The following is a 19,548-nucleotide window of genomic DNA, read 5'->3' as shown; positions in this document are numbered from 1 at the left end:
CTTCTTTTTCTCCTCAGATTTCTTGGAGACCACCTGCTTTTTGAAGAACTTGGTTATCTACACCTATACTCCTTTTTTTTCTTAATTTCAACACCGCTTTAAAAATTTTTTTTATAAGCAACTTCAAACATATACAAAGGTATAGAGAATGAATGGTACGATGAACCCCCATTTGCCCACTGCCCGGCTTCAACCAGTATCATCTTATTAACAACCTTGTTTCATCCAAACCTCTATTCACTTCTTTCCCCACAAGCCTTCCTCCCTGATTATTGTGAATCAAATCTCATACATCCTATAATATGATTCATAAATGCTTAATTATGTATCTCTAAAAGGTTTATTTTTCATAAACATAACCAAAACACCACTATCCCATGTGAAGAATTGAACAATAACTTCTTCAATCACAAAACTTAGAGTCAAGATACAAATTTCCTTAACTGTCTTATAATTTTTTAAAATCATGATTGAAATAAGATTCATACATTGCAATTAGTTGCTATGTGTTTTATGACTCTTTTAAATCTATAGGTTTCACCTCCTTCCATCCATCCTCATCTCTCCTCCCCTCTTTCTTGTGAAATTTATCTGTTGAAGACCCTGAGTGGTTCCTGCAGAGTTACCCTCGGTCTGGGTTTTGCTAACTGGATACCCACATGTCATTTATTATGTTCTTCTGGCCCCTGTATTTCCTGTGAGTGCGTAGTTCGTTCTAAAGGACTGATCAGACAGATTCACATTCAAGGTTAATTTCTCCGTTGTGTTGTGTACTTCACCAGGGAGCCCGAAATTTCTGGCTGTCCCTCTTCTTTGTGATGTTACCACTGATGGCCATGGTCCAGATCCATTATTTCGGCAGTTACGGAGAAATCATGATGTTCTGACTTTATCGCTTCTTCTTTAAACCTCCTTCAAAGTAACCATTTGGAGGCTTGTACCAGAGATGATCTTTGACGTTCATACAATCCATACTTCCATGTGGTGTTCACTGACAACTCTAAACTTCCTTTCCTAGACTACATGCAGACTCGTTTAGTAGCCAACATGTGTTTCAATTTATCACACATAAGGCACTCATGCCAACAGAGTTAAGCTGAAAGGTTCATAAAAGAAAAAAACCAGATAAACTGGACTTCGGTAAGATTAGGACCTTCTGCTCTTTGAGAGACACTGTGAAGAGAATGAAAAAGCAAGCCATACATGATAGAAAATATTTACAAATCACATATCTGATAACGGACTTGTATCCAGACTATATAAAGAACTTTCAAAATTCAATAGTTGAAAATCAAACAACAAACCCATAAAAAATGGGCAAAAGATGTAAACAGACCCCATACCAAAAAAAGGTACACAACTGGTAAGTAAACCCATGAAAAGATGCTCAGGGTCATTAGTCACTAGGAAAATACAAATTAAAATCACAGTAACACAATACACCACTTAGAAGGTATAAAGTTATGACGACTGACCACACCAAGTGCCGATGCGGATGTGCAGCAACCGGAAAGCTCATTCACTGCCCGTGGGGACGTACTGTACAACCACTTTGAAAAAACAGTTTGGCAGTTTCATAAGAAACCAGCAACGTGACTACCATATGACGCAGCCATTCTACTCATAGGTATTTACCCAAGGAAAATGAAAGCGTGTGTCCACACGAGACTTGCATACACATGCTCACCACGTCATCTGTCATAGCCCCAAACTGCAAAGAACCCAAATGTCCATCCACAGATGAAGGATAAACAAGTTGTGGTAAGTTCATACATGGATCCACCTACCTCGGGAATATAAAATATGTCTATTACTTAACACTTCAAGAAATGTACGTGCCTGAACCTTGGGTTTGGTGCTCTGCTAACGCAGACTATGTACACTGTGAGAATATCTTACATAGTTTCTTTCTGCATGAAGTGCATTTTTAAATTCACCACTAGGAGGAGGAATTATCATTTCTAAATACCCACTGTGTGTGTCCAGCACCCTGCCGACCACTTCATATCCACTATTTCTTAATTCCTTGTAATAGCCTAGCAAAGTAGTTGGTTTGCTCCTTTGACAGATGAGAAAACCCAGGGTCAGAGAGGTTATGGAACTCATCTGAGGTCACCCAGCTAAAAAGGAGTGAAAACATAACCTTCAATTAACACCTTCCCGTACTGTTTACAGGTTAAAATCCAGACATGTTAGCGAGGCATGTAATAAGGCCTGTGCAGTGAGCCAGGCTCCTCGTCCATCTTCCTTTCCCAGCCCACACTGCAGGCCCACTTGTGGTCACCCCAATGGCATGTCAGCAGGAGTTGTCCCCTAACTCCTGCCCTTTCCTCATCCCCACCGAGTAAATCCTACTCATCCTTCAAAGCTCAGCTGGAATGCGATGGTCCCCCTCCGCCCCCAAAGCTTTCTCTGATCCTCCCTACCTGTCTGACTTGACACCTCTGTGGAACTTACTTCATCCTGTCTTTTATTGCAATCTACAAATGCCCCAGGTGGCACTTCTACAAGGACAGGGCCTAAAATATTTAGCTTTTGTCCCTCACTTGACCTAGGATAAAGCACTAACACATGCGGGCTTCGAAAGTGTTTGTAGAAAAGCAAAAAAATAAAAAAAGAGAGAGAGAGAGAAATGCTCACTTTCCTAGTCAAGCATCTGTTGTGAGCAAGTACAATAAAAATCCTCACATCCTTTAAATTACATTATTACTTAATTAATTACATCCTGTAGTTCTACTCCAGGAATTCATCCTAAACAACAAATTCAAGAGAAACAAATTAAAGCAAAACGTCATTAGAGGCATGATTTAGTCCATTACTGTACCTTAACTCTATTCCCTCTTATGTAACCAGGAAAGAGTGTAATTATGAAAACTACATAGAAATATTTGGTGAAACAGTGAGTGAAAACAGAATATCCTACACAGCAGATACTGTAACTACAATACCCTATAATGTGCATTCATTCACTCAACAAATATTTCTTGAGTGCTTCACGGAGCTGACACTGATACAGGATGACACAGACAATAGGCAACAGGACGAATCAGTACAATTCATCGTACAGTTATACGGTAATAAGTACGATAGAGAAAAATAAAGCAGGCAAGGGGGATAAGGAGTGTTTGTGTGCGGTTGCTATTTGAATGAAGATAGCCACGAAGGCCTCCCTGAGAATGGAGATTTAAGTAAAAATCTGAAGGAAGTAACTCACATGAGCGATAACAAGGAAAAAATGAAAGGCCATGCTAAGCTTATAGAATTAGGCAAGTTCTTTTCTACATTTATGTAAAATTTTATTTCTTAAATATTATTTTGATTGTTTTCAAAACTATTACAAAAAAATTAATAAACCCTCCAAAGTTCTGCTAAAAGAGAAAAACAAAACAAGCAAATGAACAAAAAGAACCTTTGCATTAGCGGATGTAAACTAGTATATATATAGGATGGATAAACAACACGGTCCTATTGTGTAGCACAGGGAACTCTATTCAATATCCTGTGATAAACCTTCATGGAAAAGAGTATAAAAAAACAACGTCTATATGTGCATAACTGAGTCACTTTGCTGTACAGCAGAGATTCGCACAACGTTGGAAATCAACTCTACTTCAATACAAAAAAAAAAAAAGTTGCTAAGAGAGTGAATCTTAAATGTTTTTATTCCCAAAATAAACATGGTAACTATGGGAGGTGATATATGTGTTAACTAATCTTATGGTGCAAATCATTTTGCAATACATACATATACCAAATAATCACACTGTACACCTTAAACTTACAGTGTTCCATGTCAATTACAACTCAGTAAGGCTGGGGGGGAAAAAAAGGGAAAAAAAAACCAACAACAAAGAGCCTCTTGCTATCCAAACCACTAAATGTACACGCGTGTGTCCCACTTTCAACACCACAACTTCGCCAACTCATTTACCCCTCTGCCCCAACCCTCCAATTAAATTGGGAGGCTTTCTTGCATCTCATGCCTATTTCCAGAATTAATCCCACTTAGAATATCTACTCTCTACATAAGCAAATCCTATCCCTTCTTCAAATCTCAACGCCTTTAGAAAGCCTCCAAAGAGTTAATTATATGGATTATTCCATTTCCGTTCCCCTTGCCTTTAAACAGAGATAAGAATGGCAAGGGACCTTCTCAACATAGGCAGGGAGACAAGTTTCGGGGAAGCAGTAATTTCCTGAGCCAGGGAGGAAGGTTAGGAATGAAGTGTGAGAACACAGCTGAGAGAACATTTAATTCTGCTTCAGGTCGGGTAAGAGACCCAGAATACTTCAGAGGTGGCTTGGCTAGAAGTCACAGCAGAAACATAGGGATTATTATCCACAGAATGAACAGCCTGAGCAAAGATGGAGAGAGCCATGAAAATAAAACTGCATGGTGTTTGAGGGCATAGTGAGTTACAGGAGATTTCAAAAGCAATAAAACTGGAAAGAGGAAATCAGGGCGATATTGCAAAGGGCCTTGAACGACAGACAGCCTAAATCCCTTCCACTACAGTGGAGGTAATGGGGGGGTCACCGAAGGCTTTAAACTGGAGTTATGCATTGATTTTCATTTTTTGAAAAGGTAACTCGGCCTTCAAAAGGGAGAGTGGCCTGGGAAGGAAAGAGACCAGACCAGTTAATAAATGGTAGGTGACCCCGAAGTGTTTATTAACTGGATGAGACTAGCACAGAGGAGAGAGGATATTTTCAGCCTCCAGGGTATCTAAAGGCTGCAGCACACAGTGGGTACTCAATTGTTCTCCAGTAGCTTTGACTCTATTAGTTTTCCCTTTCAAGATTATAAAATTTCGTGAAGTTGAAATAAGTAGCACGGCTCTGGACTCAGACTGTGCCGAAATCCAAGTCTGACACTTGCTGGTTTTGGGAACTTGAGCAAGTTACTTCACCTATTTGTGCCTCGGTTTCCTAGTCTATCAAATGTAGTATCATGCACCCCTCACAGGACTGCAGAGGACCTGAAATGACATACTACACCTAGAGTGTCCGACACAGTGCCTAGCGCACAGTGAATCCTCAATAGATACCAATATTCTCATTAACTGTATTTGGTATTAAGCACATAATAGGTACTCAGTACTGCATCAAATCATTTATTAAATCTTTATCAATCACATTTTTCTATAAGCCCTAGAGAAAGTTAAAGGTATTAAACGTTTCCCCAGATTTGTGTAGGTTAATAATACTTCATGTGATAATGGGAAAATAACTTTTTTAAACGGCAATGCCATTGAGAAACGGAAGAGCATTTTCCCAGCCGGTTTTGAAAAGCGGTCGACACATGTCACTGTGACAGCTCTCTGCAGAGAGATAGTCATTGTGTAACCTTAACTTGTAAGTCGTACTCAAAGCCACAAATAAAAGTACAGGGTATCAGTCACGGAGCCAACAAGATGCTGGACACGAGTGCTATGCTCCGATCCGGCAGGGTTTTTTGAAAACCGTCCCAAGTAAGAAGCTCTCGGGAGCACTATTACTTAAAAAAAACCCAAAACAACAGCAAAAAACCCCGTAGCGACACGAACAGTTAGGAACACTGCCCAGCCATCGGCGGCACGAGGACACGCACTCCAGGGGCCGGCGGCCGAGGACGCGGGTCTGGGCCCCCGGCCGGACGGCTCCGGGCTCCGGGGTGGCGGGACCCCGGCGCTTCTCCAGGAGCAGCAGCAGTAGCGGCGCCCGAGGCGGCCGGGCCGGAGCCGCCTCCCCCGCGGGGCGGCCCCGCATTCCTGCCCGGGTCTATACTTAACCTCCGGCCCGCGCTCCGCGGCCGCCGCGCACGCCGTGCACGCCGTGCACCGTATTAGGCAATGCCCGGCGAGCAGGGCCCCGGCGCCTCTGGCCCCCCCGACCACGCTCCATTCAAGCCCGGAGGCGGCGGCGGCGGCGCCCCTCCCCCACGGCCGCCGCGCGCGCCCCCGCGCCGCGACCACCACGCCTCCCAGCGCGCACGCGCGCCCGGCCCCTCGCCGCCCCCTCCCCGGAGTCGGGCGCGCCCCCCGGCCCGCCGGCGCCCGGAGCGGGGAATGCCAAGCGGCGGCGGCGCGGGGAGGGCCCCTCTGGGCGCACGTACCCCGCGGTCATGGCGATGTTGTAGAAGGTGAGCCAGGAGGTGGCCAGCAAGCCCCGGCGCCTCCTCTTGCCCGCGGCCTCTCTCTCCTCGCCGGCCTCCGAGGCGCCGCCGTTGGTGCCGTCCTCCTCGCTGGACGCCATGGTGGCCGCACAGCCGGGGGACGTGGACGAGAGGGGCAGGGGAGCGGGAGGGGGCCCGGCCGAGCGCGCCGCTGAAGCGCCACCACCCGCTGCCGCCGCCTCCGTCAGGCGCCCCATGTGCAGCGCGCAGGGGTCTCGGCGCCGCCAGCCTGGCCGCCCGCAGGGGGAGGAGCGGGCGCCCCGGGCCACCGCCCCGCCCCGCCCCCGGCCCGCGGGAGCGCGCGCCGCGCGGGGACCCGGCCGCCGGTCCTGGGCGCGGGGGCGCACGGGAGTCCCGGGAGCCCCTGGGTGCGAGCTCAAGCTCCGCTCCCGGGGAAACCCATCCGCCTCGCCAGCTGGGGGAGCCTCCTCTTGGAGACAGCCGGGGCGTCTCGGCGCAGACGACGGGCGCCTTGCTAGTTAGTGCCTTGAGTCGAAACGCACCTGGACTTGGTGTGGCCCTGCCCTGCCCCGCCCAGACTTCCGTAAGATTGTTTCTGGAGGTGGAGAGAGGCCGTGGGATCCTCCCGCCAAAGACTCATTCTTAAGAACTTCTGGGGAGGAAGCGCCCACTTTTCACCCTGTTTCACTTTTCCCAGCCAGTGGAGCAGGCATGGGGCGGGGGGTGGAATAGGAGTGCCCCACCTGCGTGGATTCCACTGGAGCCAGTGTTCTGTGGGCGTGCATTGCACTGCAGCGCGGGATGCTGGATGTTAGAGGGAAACTGGAGGAAATAGGACGTGACAAGATACCAAAGGAGAAAAGTTTGCGCAGACAGAGGCAACCTACGGATGGAAAGCTAGCAAGAGCCCTTACCGCAGGAAACGTAGTATCCCACTGTTATGCACTCTGTGTCTCCTTTTTTTAAAATCTTCTTCCAGATACATATGCTTTCTCCTAACAGTTCTTTCCTCTTTCCCCTTAAAGCACACAGTTAAGAAGGCAGGCTCTGGAGTCAGATGACTGGAATTCAAGGCCCAAATTCCAGGCTCCACCAGTCTTATTAGCTGTGTGAACTTGGGCAACTAAATCTCTCTATGCTTCAATTTCCTCAGTGGGAATAATTATAAAACCTACCTCGTGGGGTTGTTGTGAGATTTAAGTGAAATCATCCATGTAAACCACTTACAGGCCTGAAACAGCTTGAGTCACCCCAAATCAGTGTGTGAGCGCCATTCGGGCAACTCGGATCTCTGGTGATCCAGTGAAAGAAATTCTGAGCAGAGCAAGGGAAGCGATCTACTTGTTAGGTCGTCCTCCGGGAACCTGAACCTGGCCCTGGGCTGGAGACCACCCCCGAAAGACTACAGAGACGAAAGTTGGACCTGGTCCACGAGGATCCTGATCTGGGCTCTGGGCACCTCCCCCAGACGGAACTACCAGCCTGATCTGAGAAACTTAGATAATTTTGAGGAAGATGTTAACAATGGGAGATGGGGAAGTCTGAGGTGTGTCTGGGGAAGAAATACTGGCTGAAAATTGTTCAAATTTGATGAAAACTATGAACTACTGTTTTTAAAGGCATTTACATTGGAAAAAGAAGTAAAACTATTTGCAAGTGACAATAGTGTGTTATTAGAAAAGCCTAATGAATCCACAAAAAAGCTACTGGAACTAGTTGCAGGATACAAGGCCAATGTAACAAAAAATCAATCCTTTCATACATTCTAGAAATGAACAACTGGAAATTGAAATTTAGAGTAAAACTATCTAATGCTTATCAGCATCCCAAACCATGAAATATAGAGGGATAAATTTAACAAAACGTGCAAGACCCGTACACTGAACACTATAAATCACTGTCAAGAGAATGTGAAGACCTAAATAAATAGCTATTCTATGTTCGTGAATTGGAAGACTCAAGTTGTTCAACTGTCAGTTCTCTCCAAATCCCAGGAGAATATTTTTTAATTTGACAAGATAACTCTAAAATTGATACAGAAATGTGTAGTAAGAACGAAGCTGGAACACATACATATCTGTTTTCAACAGTATAAAACTACAGTTTACAGGACAGTGGGGTAGGCATAAGGATAGACATACAGATCAGTTGAATAGAGTCCAGACCCCCATACATATGGTCAACTGGTTTTCAACAAAGATGCGAAGTTTAAGTCTTTTCAACAAAAGGTGCTGAAACAACTAGATATCCACATTAAAAAAAAAAAAAACAAAAAACTTGATCCTTACCTTACACTATAGACAAGTAATCATTTGATATGGATCATAGACCTAAATATAAAAGCTAAAACTCTAAAACTTATGGAAGAAAACAGCAGAATCTTTGTGACCTTGGGGAAGGCAAAGATTTCTTAGATACAATGACCTAGAAAAAAGCATTTATCATAAAAGTAAAGACAGATGGAACTTCATCAAAATGTAAAACTTCTGTTATCCCAAAGACACCATTAAAAAAGTGAAAATATTCACAATACATGTATCTGACAAGGAACTTGTATCCAGAATATATAAAGAATTCTTATAACAATAATATAATAATTTTTTTAAAATGAGCAAAAAATTTGAATAGACATGTCACAAAGAAGATATGGAAATAATAGTACATGGAAAGATGCTCGATCTTTTTAGTCATTAGGGAAATGCAAATTAAACCCACAATGAGACATCACTACATCTGATATTTTTAAACGTTGGCAAGGATGTGGAGCAATTGGCGTTCTCATACATGGCTAAAGAGAATACTACTTTGGAAAAAAATTTGGCAATTTCTTGAAAAGATCAACATACACTTGCTTACCATATGACCCAGTAACTTCATTCCTAGGTATATAACCAAGAGAACGAAAATAGGTCCGTACAAAGACTTGGACACCAACGTTCATAGCAGTTTTATTCATAGTTGCCCCAAACTGAAAATAATCCATGTCCATCAACATGTGAATGGATAAACAAATGGTAGTATGTTCATACAATGGAATATGACTCAGCAATGAAAAGAAACACACTACTGAACATGCAACATGAATGAATCTGATAAACTCTATGCTGAGCAAAAGCAGATAGAAAGATTACATAGTATATGACTTCATTTATATGAAACTAGAAAAGGAAAATCTAATATACAGTGACAAGAAACAGGAAAGTTGTTGCCTGGTGCTGGGGATGTGTGCAAAGAGAACAGACTGGGAATAGACACAGGAATCCTTTCGGAACAATGTAAGTGTTCTATTTGTTGATTGTGGTGTTACACAGGTGTATACATCTGTCAAAACTCATCACACTAAACACATAAAGCAGATGCATTTTATGTATATAAATTGTTACTTAGAGTTGGTTTTAGTGTCATGCATAATAAATAGTGTAAAATTTACAATATTGATATGTTTAGCATAAAACCCAAATTTTGTGGCAGAATGGGTTTGTATATTACAGTTAATAGTTTCTCCAATTATTTCTTTAAAACATTGAATATGACATGAGATGTAACATTTTCAGAGTGGCTATATTTTTAAACAAAGTTGAATATAACATTTTGGGGAAAAAACTTTGAAATATCCTAAGAGTAAATTACATGCCAACGGACTTCTAAAACTGTCCCTTTAAAAAGTAAATAATTTACTGTATACTACGTACAAATAGGGGGTACCAAAATGAATGAAAAATGGGGCCTGTCCTCAAAAGACCTACAGTGCTTTTTAGTGGATAAGAAATTCATACAAATAAATGTATTCCAAGATAATGTCAGAAACATACCACCTTTCATATGCCAGGCACTTCCACTGATTTAATCCATACAACAATCTTTACAGATAGGTATTATTATCCACATTTTCAAATGAGGCAATTGAACTCTAGAGGGATTAAGAAACTTGCCCGAGGTCAGAATCTAATAAGTAGAGATTTTGATGTTCTTCCTGACACCAAAGCTCGTATTCTATCATCAAATGCAGAGTAAAAGAAATCTGAAAAGTGAATCGCGGAGTGCTATGGGAATAACTTGTCTGGGGGCTCAGAAAATCACTTTTGAATACTTGAAGCATGAGTATGATTCCAACAGACAGATTGCAGGAGGATCTTGCAGGCTGAGTGCTCACCATGAACATGGGGGTGGGAAAAACGAGGAAGCTTGAGGATAAGTGAGTTGTGCACTTTGACTAAATCTTAAAAGTATCAGGCGAGAGGTAGAGTAGAAACACGTTGAGAACCACTCTATTTTAAAAGGCAGGAGTGAATTTCTGAACACTTGAGAGAAGGAAAATCATACTGAAGAAGCCTCTTTCCCAAGGTTGATCTGGCAGCAGTGTACTGAATGCAGAAGGCATGAGGGATGCAGGAAATTAGATGAGCTTCAGTCTGAGAGAGAAATGATAAAAAGCCCAGAGCTAGGTTGGTGGTCAACTTCAGCATGAAGAGGGCAATGAATAAGGAAATATCTTGAGACACAGCATAGTCCCCAAAAAAAGGGTTTCATTTGCTTATTTGTTGAAGCAAAGGTGCCATAAGATATGAAGAGCCTGACTGTCTATGTGAAACAGGCTATTTCATGAAGCAAGATCCCTGTGGTTGTGAGAGGGTTAGCGAGTAAGAACATAGATGGAGGAATTAGGTTTCAAAAAGAGAAAGGACCCTTCTTTCTCAGACAGGCATAAAGGAAATGGAGATGGTGGTATTTTGAGGCAGGGAAAAGAAAGTTGAGGTGGGAGCCTGCTTGAAAGCAAGGTGTCCCCAAAGCAAAGAAGATTTGGAATAGCTTTCTACATATAACACTGTTTCACTTCTCAAAACATCTTTTATCAATCTACACATTAGCCCTTGTCTTTAGGGTAAAAATGGATTAGTCAGCTTGGCTTCAGAGCTGTCTACTATAACCTGAACCCAGGGGAGCCAATCGAACATTTATCTCTTATGAAGTGCCCGTCACCAAAAATACTCTGACCCAACAAAGCAGGTCTGTTCATTGTCTGTAAACTGATCTGGCTAACTTTTAATCCAAACTTCCATTCTTTTCTCCCTACCCAAACTGCTATTTTCCCTTTCCTGTTTGTGTAAGTCTCATTCACTCTTCAAGGCTACATTCAATACCAATTTTTTCAAGTGGCTTTCCCTGATTGCTTCAGCTCATACTGGATCCTTATTCTTCCACAGAATTAGTTTGTACTGATAATGTGTCATTCATTTTAGTAGCTAATTATATACTGTCTTCTGCTTTTACTTAACACACTTGTGTGTGTTTTGGCTGTGGGGAAGAATTGCATACCAGTGATCAAGAACTGTATTTTTAAAAAATCCTTCTCAAAGGCTAATTAATGTTTTGCAATATTTAATACCTTTACTGAGGTATAATTGACATACAGTAAAGTGCATATATTCAAAAGGTGCAATTTAATAAGCCTTGGCATATGTATCATCTGTGAAACCTTCACCACAATTAAGATAGTGGACACGTACATCATCCCAGAGAGTTTCCCTCTGCTCCTTTTAATCCCTCCTCCTACCCCACCCCACCCCATGTGGTCTCCAGGCAACCACTGATCAGTTTCCCATTACTTTAAATGAGTCTACATTTTCAATAATTTTATATAAATGAAATCATACATTGTGTACTCTTTTCGTCTGGCTTCCTTCTCTCAGGATAATTATTTTGAGAAGGTCCAGCTTTATGGGCTTGCAACTGGTGTAGTCCCACAGGATCCTGTGCTTAAAAGGGCCTGACACTTGGTTTAATGCTCTATTGTCACTGTTTTGAAATTCTTAATAATATATGAAAAAGGGAACCCATATTTTCATTTTGCTCTGTGTTCTACGAATTATGTAGCTGAATTATGAATCACGAATTATGAATTAGAGATTCATCTATGTTGTGTATCAGTAATTCACTCTTTTATTGCTGGGAAGTATTCTATTATATGGATATACCACAGTTTGTTTATCCATTCACCACATAATTTGTTTATCTACTCATGCTTAGATATTTTTTTCCAGTTACAAATAAAGCATCTATGAACATTCGTTGACAAATCTTTGTTCGGATCTATGCTTTCATTTTTCTTAGGTAAATACTTAGGAGTGGAATGACTGGCTTGCATCGTTGGTATATGCCTACCTTTTTAAGAAACTGCCAAAATGGGCTTCCCTGGTGGCGCAGTGGTTGAGAATCTGCCTGCCAATGCAGGGGACACGGGTTCGAGCCCTGGTCTGGGAAGATCCCACATGCCGCGGAGCAACTGGGCCCGTGAGCCACAACTACTGAGCCTGCGTGTCTGGAGCCTGTGCTCCCAACAAGAGAGGCCGCGATAGTGAGAGGCCCGTGCACCGCGATGAAGAGTGGCCCCCGCTTGCCGCAACTAGAGAAAGCCCTCGCACAGAAACGAAGACCCAACACAGCCAAAAAAAGAATAAATAAATTTTTAAAAATAAAAGAAAAAAAAAAAAAAAAAGAAACTGCCAAAGTGTTTTCCAAAGGGGTTGTACCATTTTACATTCCCACCAGCCATGTAGAAGACTTTCAGTGGCTCTGCATCCTGGCTAACACTTGGTATGGTCAGTATTTGAAATTTTATATTAATGTATTCTAATTGATGTGTTGTGCTATCTCATTGTGGTTTTAATTTTCATTTCCCTAATGACTAATGGGCTGATCTTCTTTTCATGTGCTTGTTTGTCAATTGTGTATTTTCTTTGCTTTAGAGACAATTCAGATCTCTTGCCCATTTTCTTAGTGGTACAATCGTGTTCTTATTGTTTCGAGAGTACTTTATATATTCTGGATACAAGTCCTTTATCAGATATATCATGGGCACATATTTTCTCCCAGTTTGTGAGTTGCTTTTGTTTTGATGAAGTCCTATTTACTAATTTTTTTCTTTGATAGATTATGTCTTTGATGTCATATCTAAAACTCTTGCCTAACCCAAGGTCACAAAATATTTTGTCCAGTTTTCTTGTGGAAGATTAATAGTTTGGAGTTCTACATTCAGGCCTATAATCCATTTTGAGTTAATTTTTGTATATGGTGTGAAATATAGATTGAAATTCATATTTTTGCTTATAGAGAACCAAGTGTTCCAGTACCATTTGTTGAAAACCTATCCTTTCTCTGCTGAATTGCCTTTGTATGTTTGTCAAAAATCAGATGTCCATATATGTATGGATGTATTTCTCAAATGTCTATTTTGTTTCATTGATTGATTAGTCTATCTTTATACCAGTACCATACTGTCTTGATTATAATAGCTTTAAAACAAATCTTGAAATCAGAGTTAATGATTTGTGTCGGTGACAGTGTTAGTGACCGTGTTAGTGACGTTAGTGATATAATGTGATATGTAATGTGTGTTTTCAGCATATAGTGATAAAACTTAACTAGGCTTGATGTGGTTATTTCAACAGGATAAGAACAATGGTATCATTAATGGGACGTGATGTCATTAACTGAAGAGAAAAAAACAATTAAAAATTTTAACCAGTTTTTCTATTTGTAAGTATCACAATAGGAATGAATATGAGAGAGAAGAAAGCTGGTAGAGTCAAGAAGAGAGTATTTATAAAATGCAGCTGAAGTGAGAAAGGGAAGTACAACTAAAAGCAAATACAAAGAGAACGAGAACTGAAATGTTAAGAGTGAGAAACCTCTAAACACAGAGGTACTAATCTAGAAAATGATAAATTGAGCACTGTATTTTGGGAGGAATGTTGGAATTAATTTAATTTTTTATTGATGTGAAAACTGAGGCACAGTGATGTCATTACCTAGAGCTTACTAGCATCTCCTCTAAAATAGAATCAATCCTACAAATGTGGTTCTAGGCAGAAAGTTGAAAGTCCAACCTTTGTAAGTAAAATCCTTCTGTTCTATAGTCATATTATTATAAGTAAGAAATTCATTCTCGAAGAACAATTTCATACCTTACAAAATTGATAATGAAAACGAAATGAAAGATACACATATGCTATTATAAACATTAATTATGTTAGACTAAACACAATATAAAAAGTAGTATTTTAAGTGCTCCTTTGGGGAACATTTGCTACATAGGCACAGATATAGCAAGGGAACTTTAGAATGAAGCTGCCTTTTTCCTTCTTATATATTTCCTTACAGTAAGCACATTCATTTTTCACTGTGCCCAGAAACTTTGAGCTACCTTCATAATTGGAGTCATCTGTTTTGAAAATCTGTGGCTTATTTTAACACGCTTGGAAGCCTCTGAAAAGTCTTTGAATGGTAAATGCTGGGGAGGAGCAGATTTCTTAGTGACGTCTTCATTTTCAAAGATCCTTCATGATACGCCAGCTGCAAACTGAGTCAGCAGAATCACCATAAACCCTCACCAACTGTTGAGTGTTGCTAATCCAGTTACCCAGTCATTAGCAGTTATTAGGTTAAAGAAGATGTATAATCTTTATAAAAAGAAAGGGGTCAAAAGTGGAAGTCAAGTGAGCTATAATAAATCAAGGGAGTTTATGTTTATTATAAAACTATCTTTTGTTGTGAAAAGGCTATTTATAGACCCTTGCATTTTACAGATGTGTCTGACCTGCTCAAAAAAAACATGTTAAACCATGTTACTCAGAAGAAGCAGTTGTTTTAGAATTATTTATTAGGCGAGCCTGGGGAGGTGGGGCAATCTTGCTGGGGAATGACCTGAGGGTGTGGTTTTCAAACATTTTTACCTTCACTAATATTTTTAAGTGATTGTCTAAAAATGTTTCATCAAAACTATAAGTTGTTGCAAAGGATATTCTTGCTGGTGATTTTTAAACAGCTTTATTGAGGTATAATTGACATAAAATAATCTGTACATATTTAAAATGTACAATTTGATAAGTATTGACATATACATATCCATGAAACTACTACCACCACTATCAAAATAATGAAGATATACCATCAACCCATCCCTTCCCAATTTCCTCAAACCCCTTGGTCATCTCCAGTGAATCCATCTAGACCCAAAGTTAATTTTGTTAAAGGATTTCAACAAGAAATTACATTTCTTTAATAGAAATAGAGCTATTCAAGTTAACTATTTCTGTCCTGAGGTTTAGTAGTTTGTGCAGTTGAAGGAATTTGCCATTTCCTTTATCTAATTTATAGTTATAGAGTTGGCCATAATACTCCCTTATTATCTTTTTAATATCTGTAGCATCTGTAGTGATGTCACTTCTCTCATTCCTGAAATTTGTAATTTGTATCTTTTCTCTCTTTTTTCCCTCATCAGTCTGACTACAGTTTTATCAATTTTATTTATTGCCTTTTATTTTCCCCTATTGTTTTTCTATTTCCTTTTTCATTGCTTTCCTCTCTGATGTTTACTGCTTCCGTTCTTCTGCTTTCTTTGGGTTTCATTTGCAATTTTTTCTAGATTCTCAAAACAAAAGCTGAGACAATTGATTCAAGACCTTTTTTTCCAGTATATATGCTATATTATAAATATCCCTCTAAATACTGCTATAACTGCTTCCCATAAATTCTGATGTTGTATTTTCAATATCATTCCATTCACAATACTTCTTATTTTTCATTTTTATTTCTCCTCTGACCAATGGGTTATTTAGAAGTGTTACTTAGTTTCCAGATATTTGGGGACTTTTAAATATTCTTCTGTAATTTATTTTTAATTTAATTCTATTGTACTCAGAAAACATACTTTGTATGACTTGAATCCTTTTAAATTTATTGAGATTTGTTTTATGGCCTGGAATATTCTCTATCTTGATAAGTATGTCATGTGCACTTAAAAAGAATACATAATCAGCTTTCATCAGATGTAGTGTTCTATCAATTTCAATTAAGACAAGCTGGTTGATAGTTTTATTCAAGCTTCTACAGCCTTACTGACTTCTATCACTATCGAGACAGGGGAGTTGAAATTTCCAACTATAATCATGGAGTTGTCTAGTTTTCCTTGAAGTTCTATCAGTTTTTGTTTTATGTTCTTTGAAGTTGTCACTATATGCAAAACTATATAGTTTTCTCATATTCTCTTGATTATTTGACTCTCTTTTCATTAAAAAGTGATGTTCTATATTTCTGGTAATAGTCTTTGATCTGAAACCAACTTTGTCTGGCATTAATATAACTGTTCAAGTTTTCTTTTGGTTAGTGTTAGCATGGTATATGTTTATATACCATGACATAGTCGTGTATTTAAAATAGGTTTCTTGTAGATAGCCTGGTAATTTTTGATTAGATGTCAGATGTTGTGTATTTTATCTTGTCAGGTGATGCATATTTTTGGGTTCCAGCATGTCTCCAGTGCTCTGCCCTATAAACCGTAACAACCTTGGCCCCTCTGGACCTGCAGCTCTGTTTTTTCATCTCAAGGAGACTGAGCTCTATGCCATGGCCTGGAAGCTCTATCCAGGCAGTAAACAAGGGCAATCATAAGGCTCACTTTATTTGTGTCCCACCTCTCAGGGATAACTCTCTTTGTTGCCTGATGTCCAGGGTCACTGAGAACTGTTGTTCATATATTTTGTCTGTTTTTTCAGTTGTTTCAAGCAAGAAGATAAATTCAGTCTCTGTTATTCCATCTTGGTGAAAGGCGAAGTCTGAAACCTATATTGCTCTAATGTTTTTTCTTGACTTTAGCACTAAGACCATCATTATAATATTAAGTAGTAGTGTGAAAATGGGCATTCTTGTATGGCTTCTTTTTATAGAAAAATCATTCTCTTTCACCACTGAGTGCAATGTTAGGTCTAAGTTTTTTGAAGATGCCTTTTGTCAGGTTGAGAAATGTTTCTTCTATTCTTAGTTTGTTGTTTTTATCACAAAGGCTTTTGAATTATGTCAAATGGTATTTTTCTGTACCTATTGAGATTTTCATACGATTTTTCTCTTACATTCTGTTAGTACTGTCAACTGCGTTGATTGATTTTCAAGTACTAAAGTAACTTTATATTCCTGGGATACTCTCTCCTTAGTCATGATGTATTCTCTTTATATTCCTGTATATTTCTCTTTTAAAGGATTATTATTATTTCTGTTAATGAGGGATATTGTTTAATGCTTTGTTATAATGTCTTTGTTTGATTTTAGTGTCAGGGTAATGTCGGCCTCATAAAATAATTAAGAAATTGTTCCCCACTGAGGTATTTTCTAAAAGATTTTGTAGATGTTTGATATTATTTCTTCCTTACAAGTCTGATAGAATTAACTACTGAATTCATGGGTCTAGAGATTTTTGTGGAGTGTAACTAAGAATTTAATTTCTGTTATTGATATATATATATATATATATATATATATATATATATATGTTTTCAGGTTTTCTGTTTCTTCTTGACCCAGTTGTGATCATTTACATCTTTCAAGGATTTTTTTTTTCCCCTTTTGCCTATGTTGTCAAATTTATTGGTGTAAAGGTTTTTAAAAGAATATTTATGAATGTTTTGGTTTAATATTAATTTCTGTAATGTCTTAATTATAGGATCTATAGTCATGTTGCTTCTTTAATTCCTGATATTGACAGTTTATGTGTTTCCTCTTTATCTTTTGATCTAGGTAGAGTGTTACCAATTTTATTCATTTTTTTTAAAAGATTAAATTTTGGTTTTATTGATTTTCTCTATCACTTGTGTTTTATTTCACTGATTTCTGGTTTTATCTTTATTATTTCTCTTTTCTACTTGAGTTCTTTGTCTATCTTCTAAAGGTAGAAGCTTAGCTCATTGATATTAGATGTTTCTTTTCCAATATCTAATGCTTAAACTATTGCTCTAAGCATCACTTTAATTGCATCTCACAAATTTTGATTTGTTGTTTTCACTTTCATCCAGTTCAAAATATTTTCTGATTTTTCTTTGACACATAGGTTATTTAGAACTGTTCTGTTTAATCTTTACATAAATTGAAAATTTTCAGATATCTTTCTGTTATCTTTCTAAGTTAATTCTGTTTTAGTCAAGGAACAAAATCTATTTAATTTTATCCTTTAAATTATTTTGAGTCATTATAAGACCCTGCATATTGTCTATCTTTGTTACTGTTCTGTGTCTACTTGGCAAGAATGTTATCTTGCAGAGTTTGGGTGGGCCATCATAAATGTCAATTTGATCAAGTTGGTTGAGAGAGCTCTTCGAGTCTTCTCTGTAATTACTGATTTTCTATTTGTTCTATCTTTACCTGAGAGAGGAGTATTAAAACAGCTAACAAACAGCTATTTCTCCTATCAGTTCTGTAAATCTTGCTTCCTTTTTTTCCAGTTCTGTCTTTAGGTTGATACACAATTGATATTATTATGTCTTCTTGGTGAATTTATGCCTTTATCATTGTAAAATGTCATTTATTATCCCTTTTGGTAATTTTGGGGTTTCCCCTCCCTGTGGCACAGTCCAGAAACTGACCCTGGACACAAAGCTGTGGCAATCATAGGGCTCACTGCTTGTTCCCTTTCTCCTTGGGATTCCAGTCTGTTGGTTTAGGTCTGAAATCAGTTGTTCCATATACTTTATCCAGTCTTCTCTTGGTTATGGTGAAAGGTAAGTCCAGATCCTGTTACTCTCTCATGGCTGGTAACAGAAGTGTGCCAATTTAATCGTGACATATTTTATTACTACAGTTAACATATTTATGGAACACTTAGTGGAAGGTCTGGAAATATCAAGAGAGTCACAGACCAATGCTATACAAACAAGTAAAAAGTTACAATAGTGTGGCAGCTTTCAAATATGGCCCCCAAATTCTTTTATACTCCTTCCATCGAAGGGTGGATTTTATTTCCTTTCCTTTCCCTGTCAGTGCAGATGCTGCCACAGCTTGTCCAGTAGAATATGACTGAAACCCTGCAGTGCCCACCTCCTAGCTCAGGTCTTAGAAACTGGAGGTTTTCTCTTCCTGCCTCTTGCGACGTGCAGCCCGATATGCTGACACATAGGAGGTTCCCTGTAGGTGTTCTGGGCTGCAGCCCCAATGACCCCGCCAACTGCCAGTATCAGTGGCCAGACATGTAAGTGTGCAAGCTTTCGAATGACTGCAGCCCCAAGTGTAAAGTCATCCCAGCCTTGAGCCACCCCTGCTGACACTGTGTGGAAGAAAGTCAAGCTATGCCTGCAGAGCTCTGTCCACTTTTTTGATTTGCAAGCAAAGAAAATGATTATTGTTGTCCTAAGTCGCTAAGGTTGTGTGGCTTTTATATAGTAAAAGAGACTTGGAACAAATATAATACCATTAAGCGCTGTGATAGAAACAGCCAATAATCAACTAACTAACAAATACTTATTACATGCCTAGTACAGGTCAGGTGCTGAGTTAGGAAAGGCTTTTGGGAATTGAAATTGAGTGGAGGTTTAGAGAGGGTATGGAATCAGAGCAGGAAAGGCAGAACGAATTGCTTGTTTGAAGACATGGAAAGTATGGGGGCATCAGAA

General features: G+C 39.5%; 1 protein-coding gene across 2 annotated transcripts in view; it reads right to left on the bottom strand.

Moving 5' to 3' along the window:
* The window catches only part of HACD1 (3-hydroxyacyl-CoA dehydratase 1), a 36,523-nt gene that overhangs the window by 13,647 nt on the left and 3,328 nt on the right, over nucleotides 1-19,548 (bottom strand). Inside the window, exon 1 of one of the 2 annotated variants that reach the window (XM_057543891.1) lies at nucleotides 6,095-6,472. The exons of the other annotated variant lie outside the window; for it this stretch is intronic. Coding sequence (XP_057399874.1) covers nucleotides 6,095-6,351 — 257 coding nt within the window. The 5' untranslated portion in view covers nucleotides 6,352-6,472. Of the gene's footprint in view, nucleotides 1-6,094; nucleotides 6,473-19,548 lie in introns of those variants that run through there. 2 annotated transcript variants of the gene reach the window in all.

The sequence above is a fragment of the Balaenoptera acutorostrata genome, chromosome 3 (assembly GCF_949987535.1).
Source record: "Balaenoptera acutorostrata chromosome 3, mBalAcu1.1, whole genome shotgun sequence".
NCBI lineage: Eukaryota > Metazoa > Chordata > Mammalia > Artiodactyla > Balaenopteridae > Balaenoptera > Balaenoptera acutorostrata.
The sequence above is the reverse complement of the archived record's forward strand: the minus strand, read 5'-3'. Positions and strand labels throughout refer to the sequence as shown.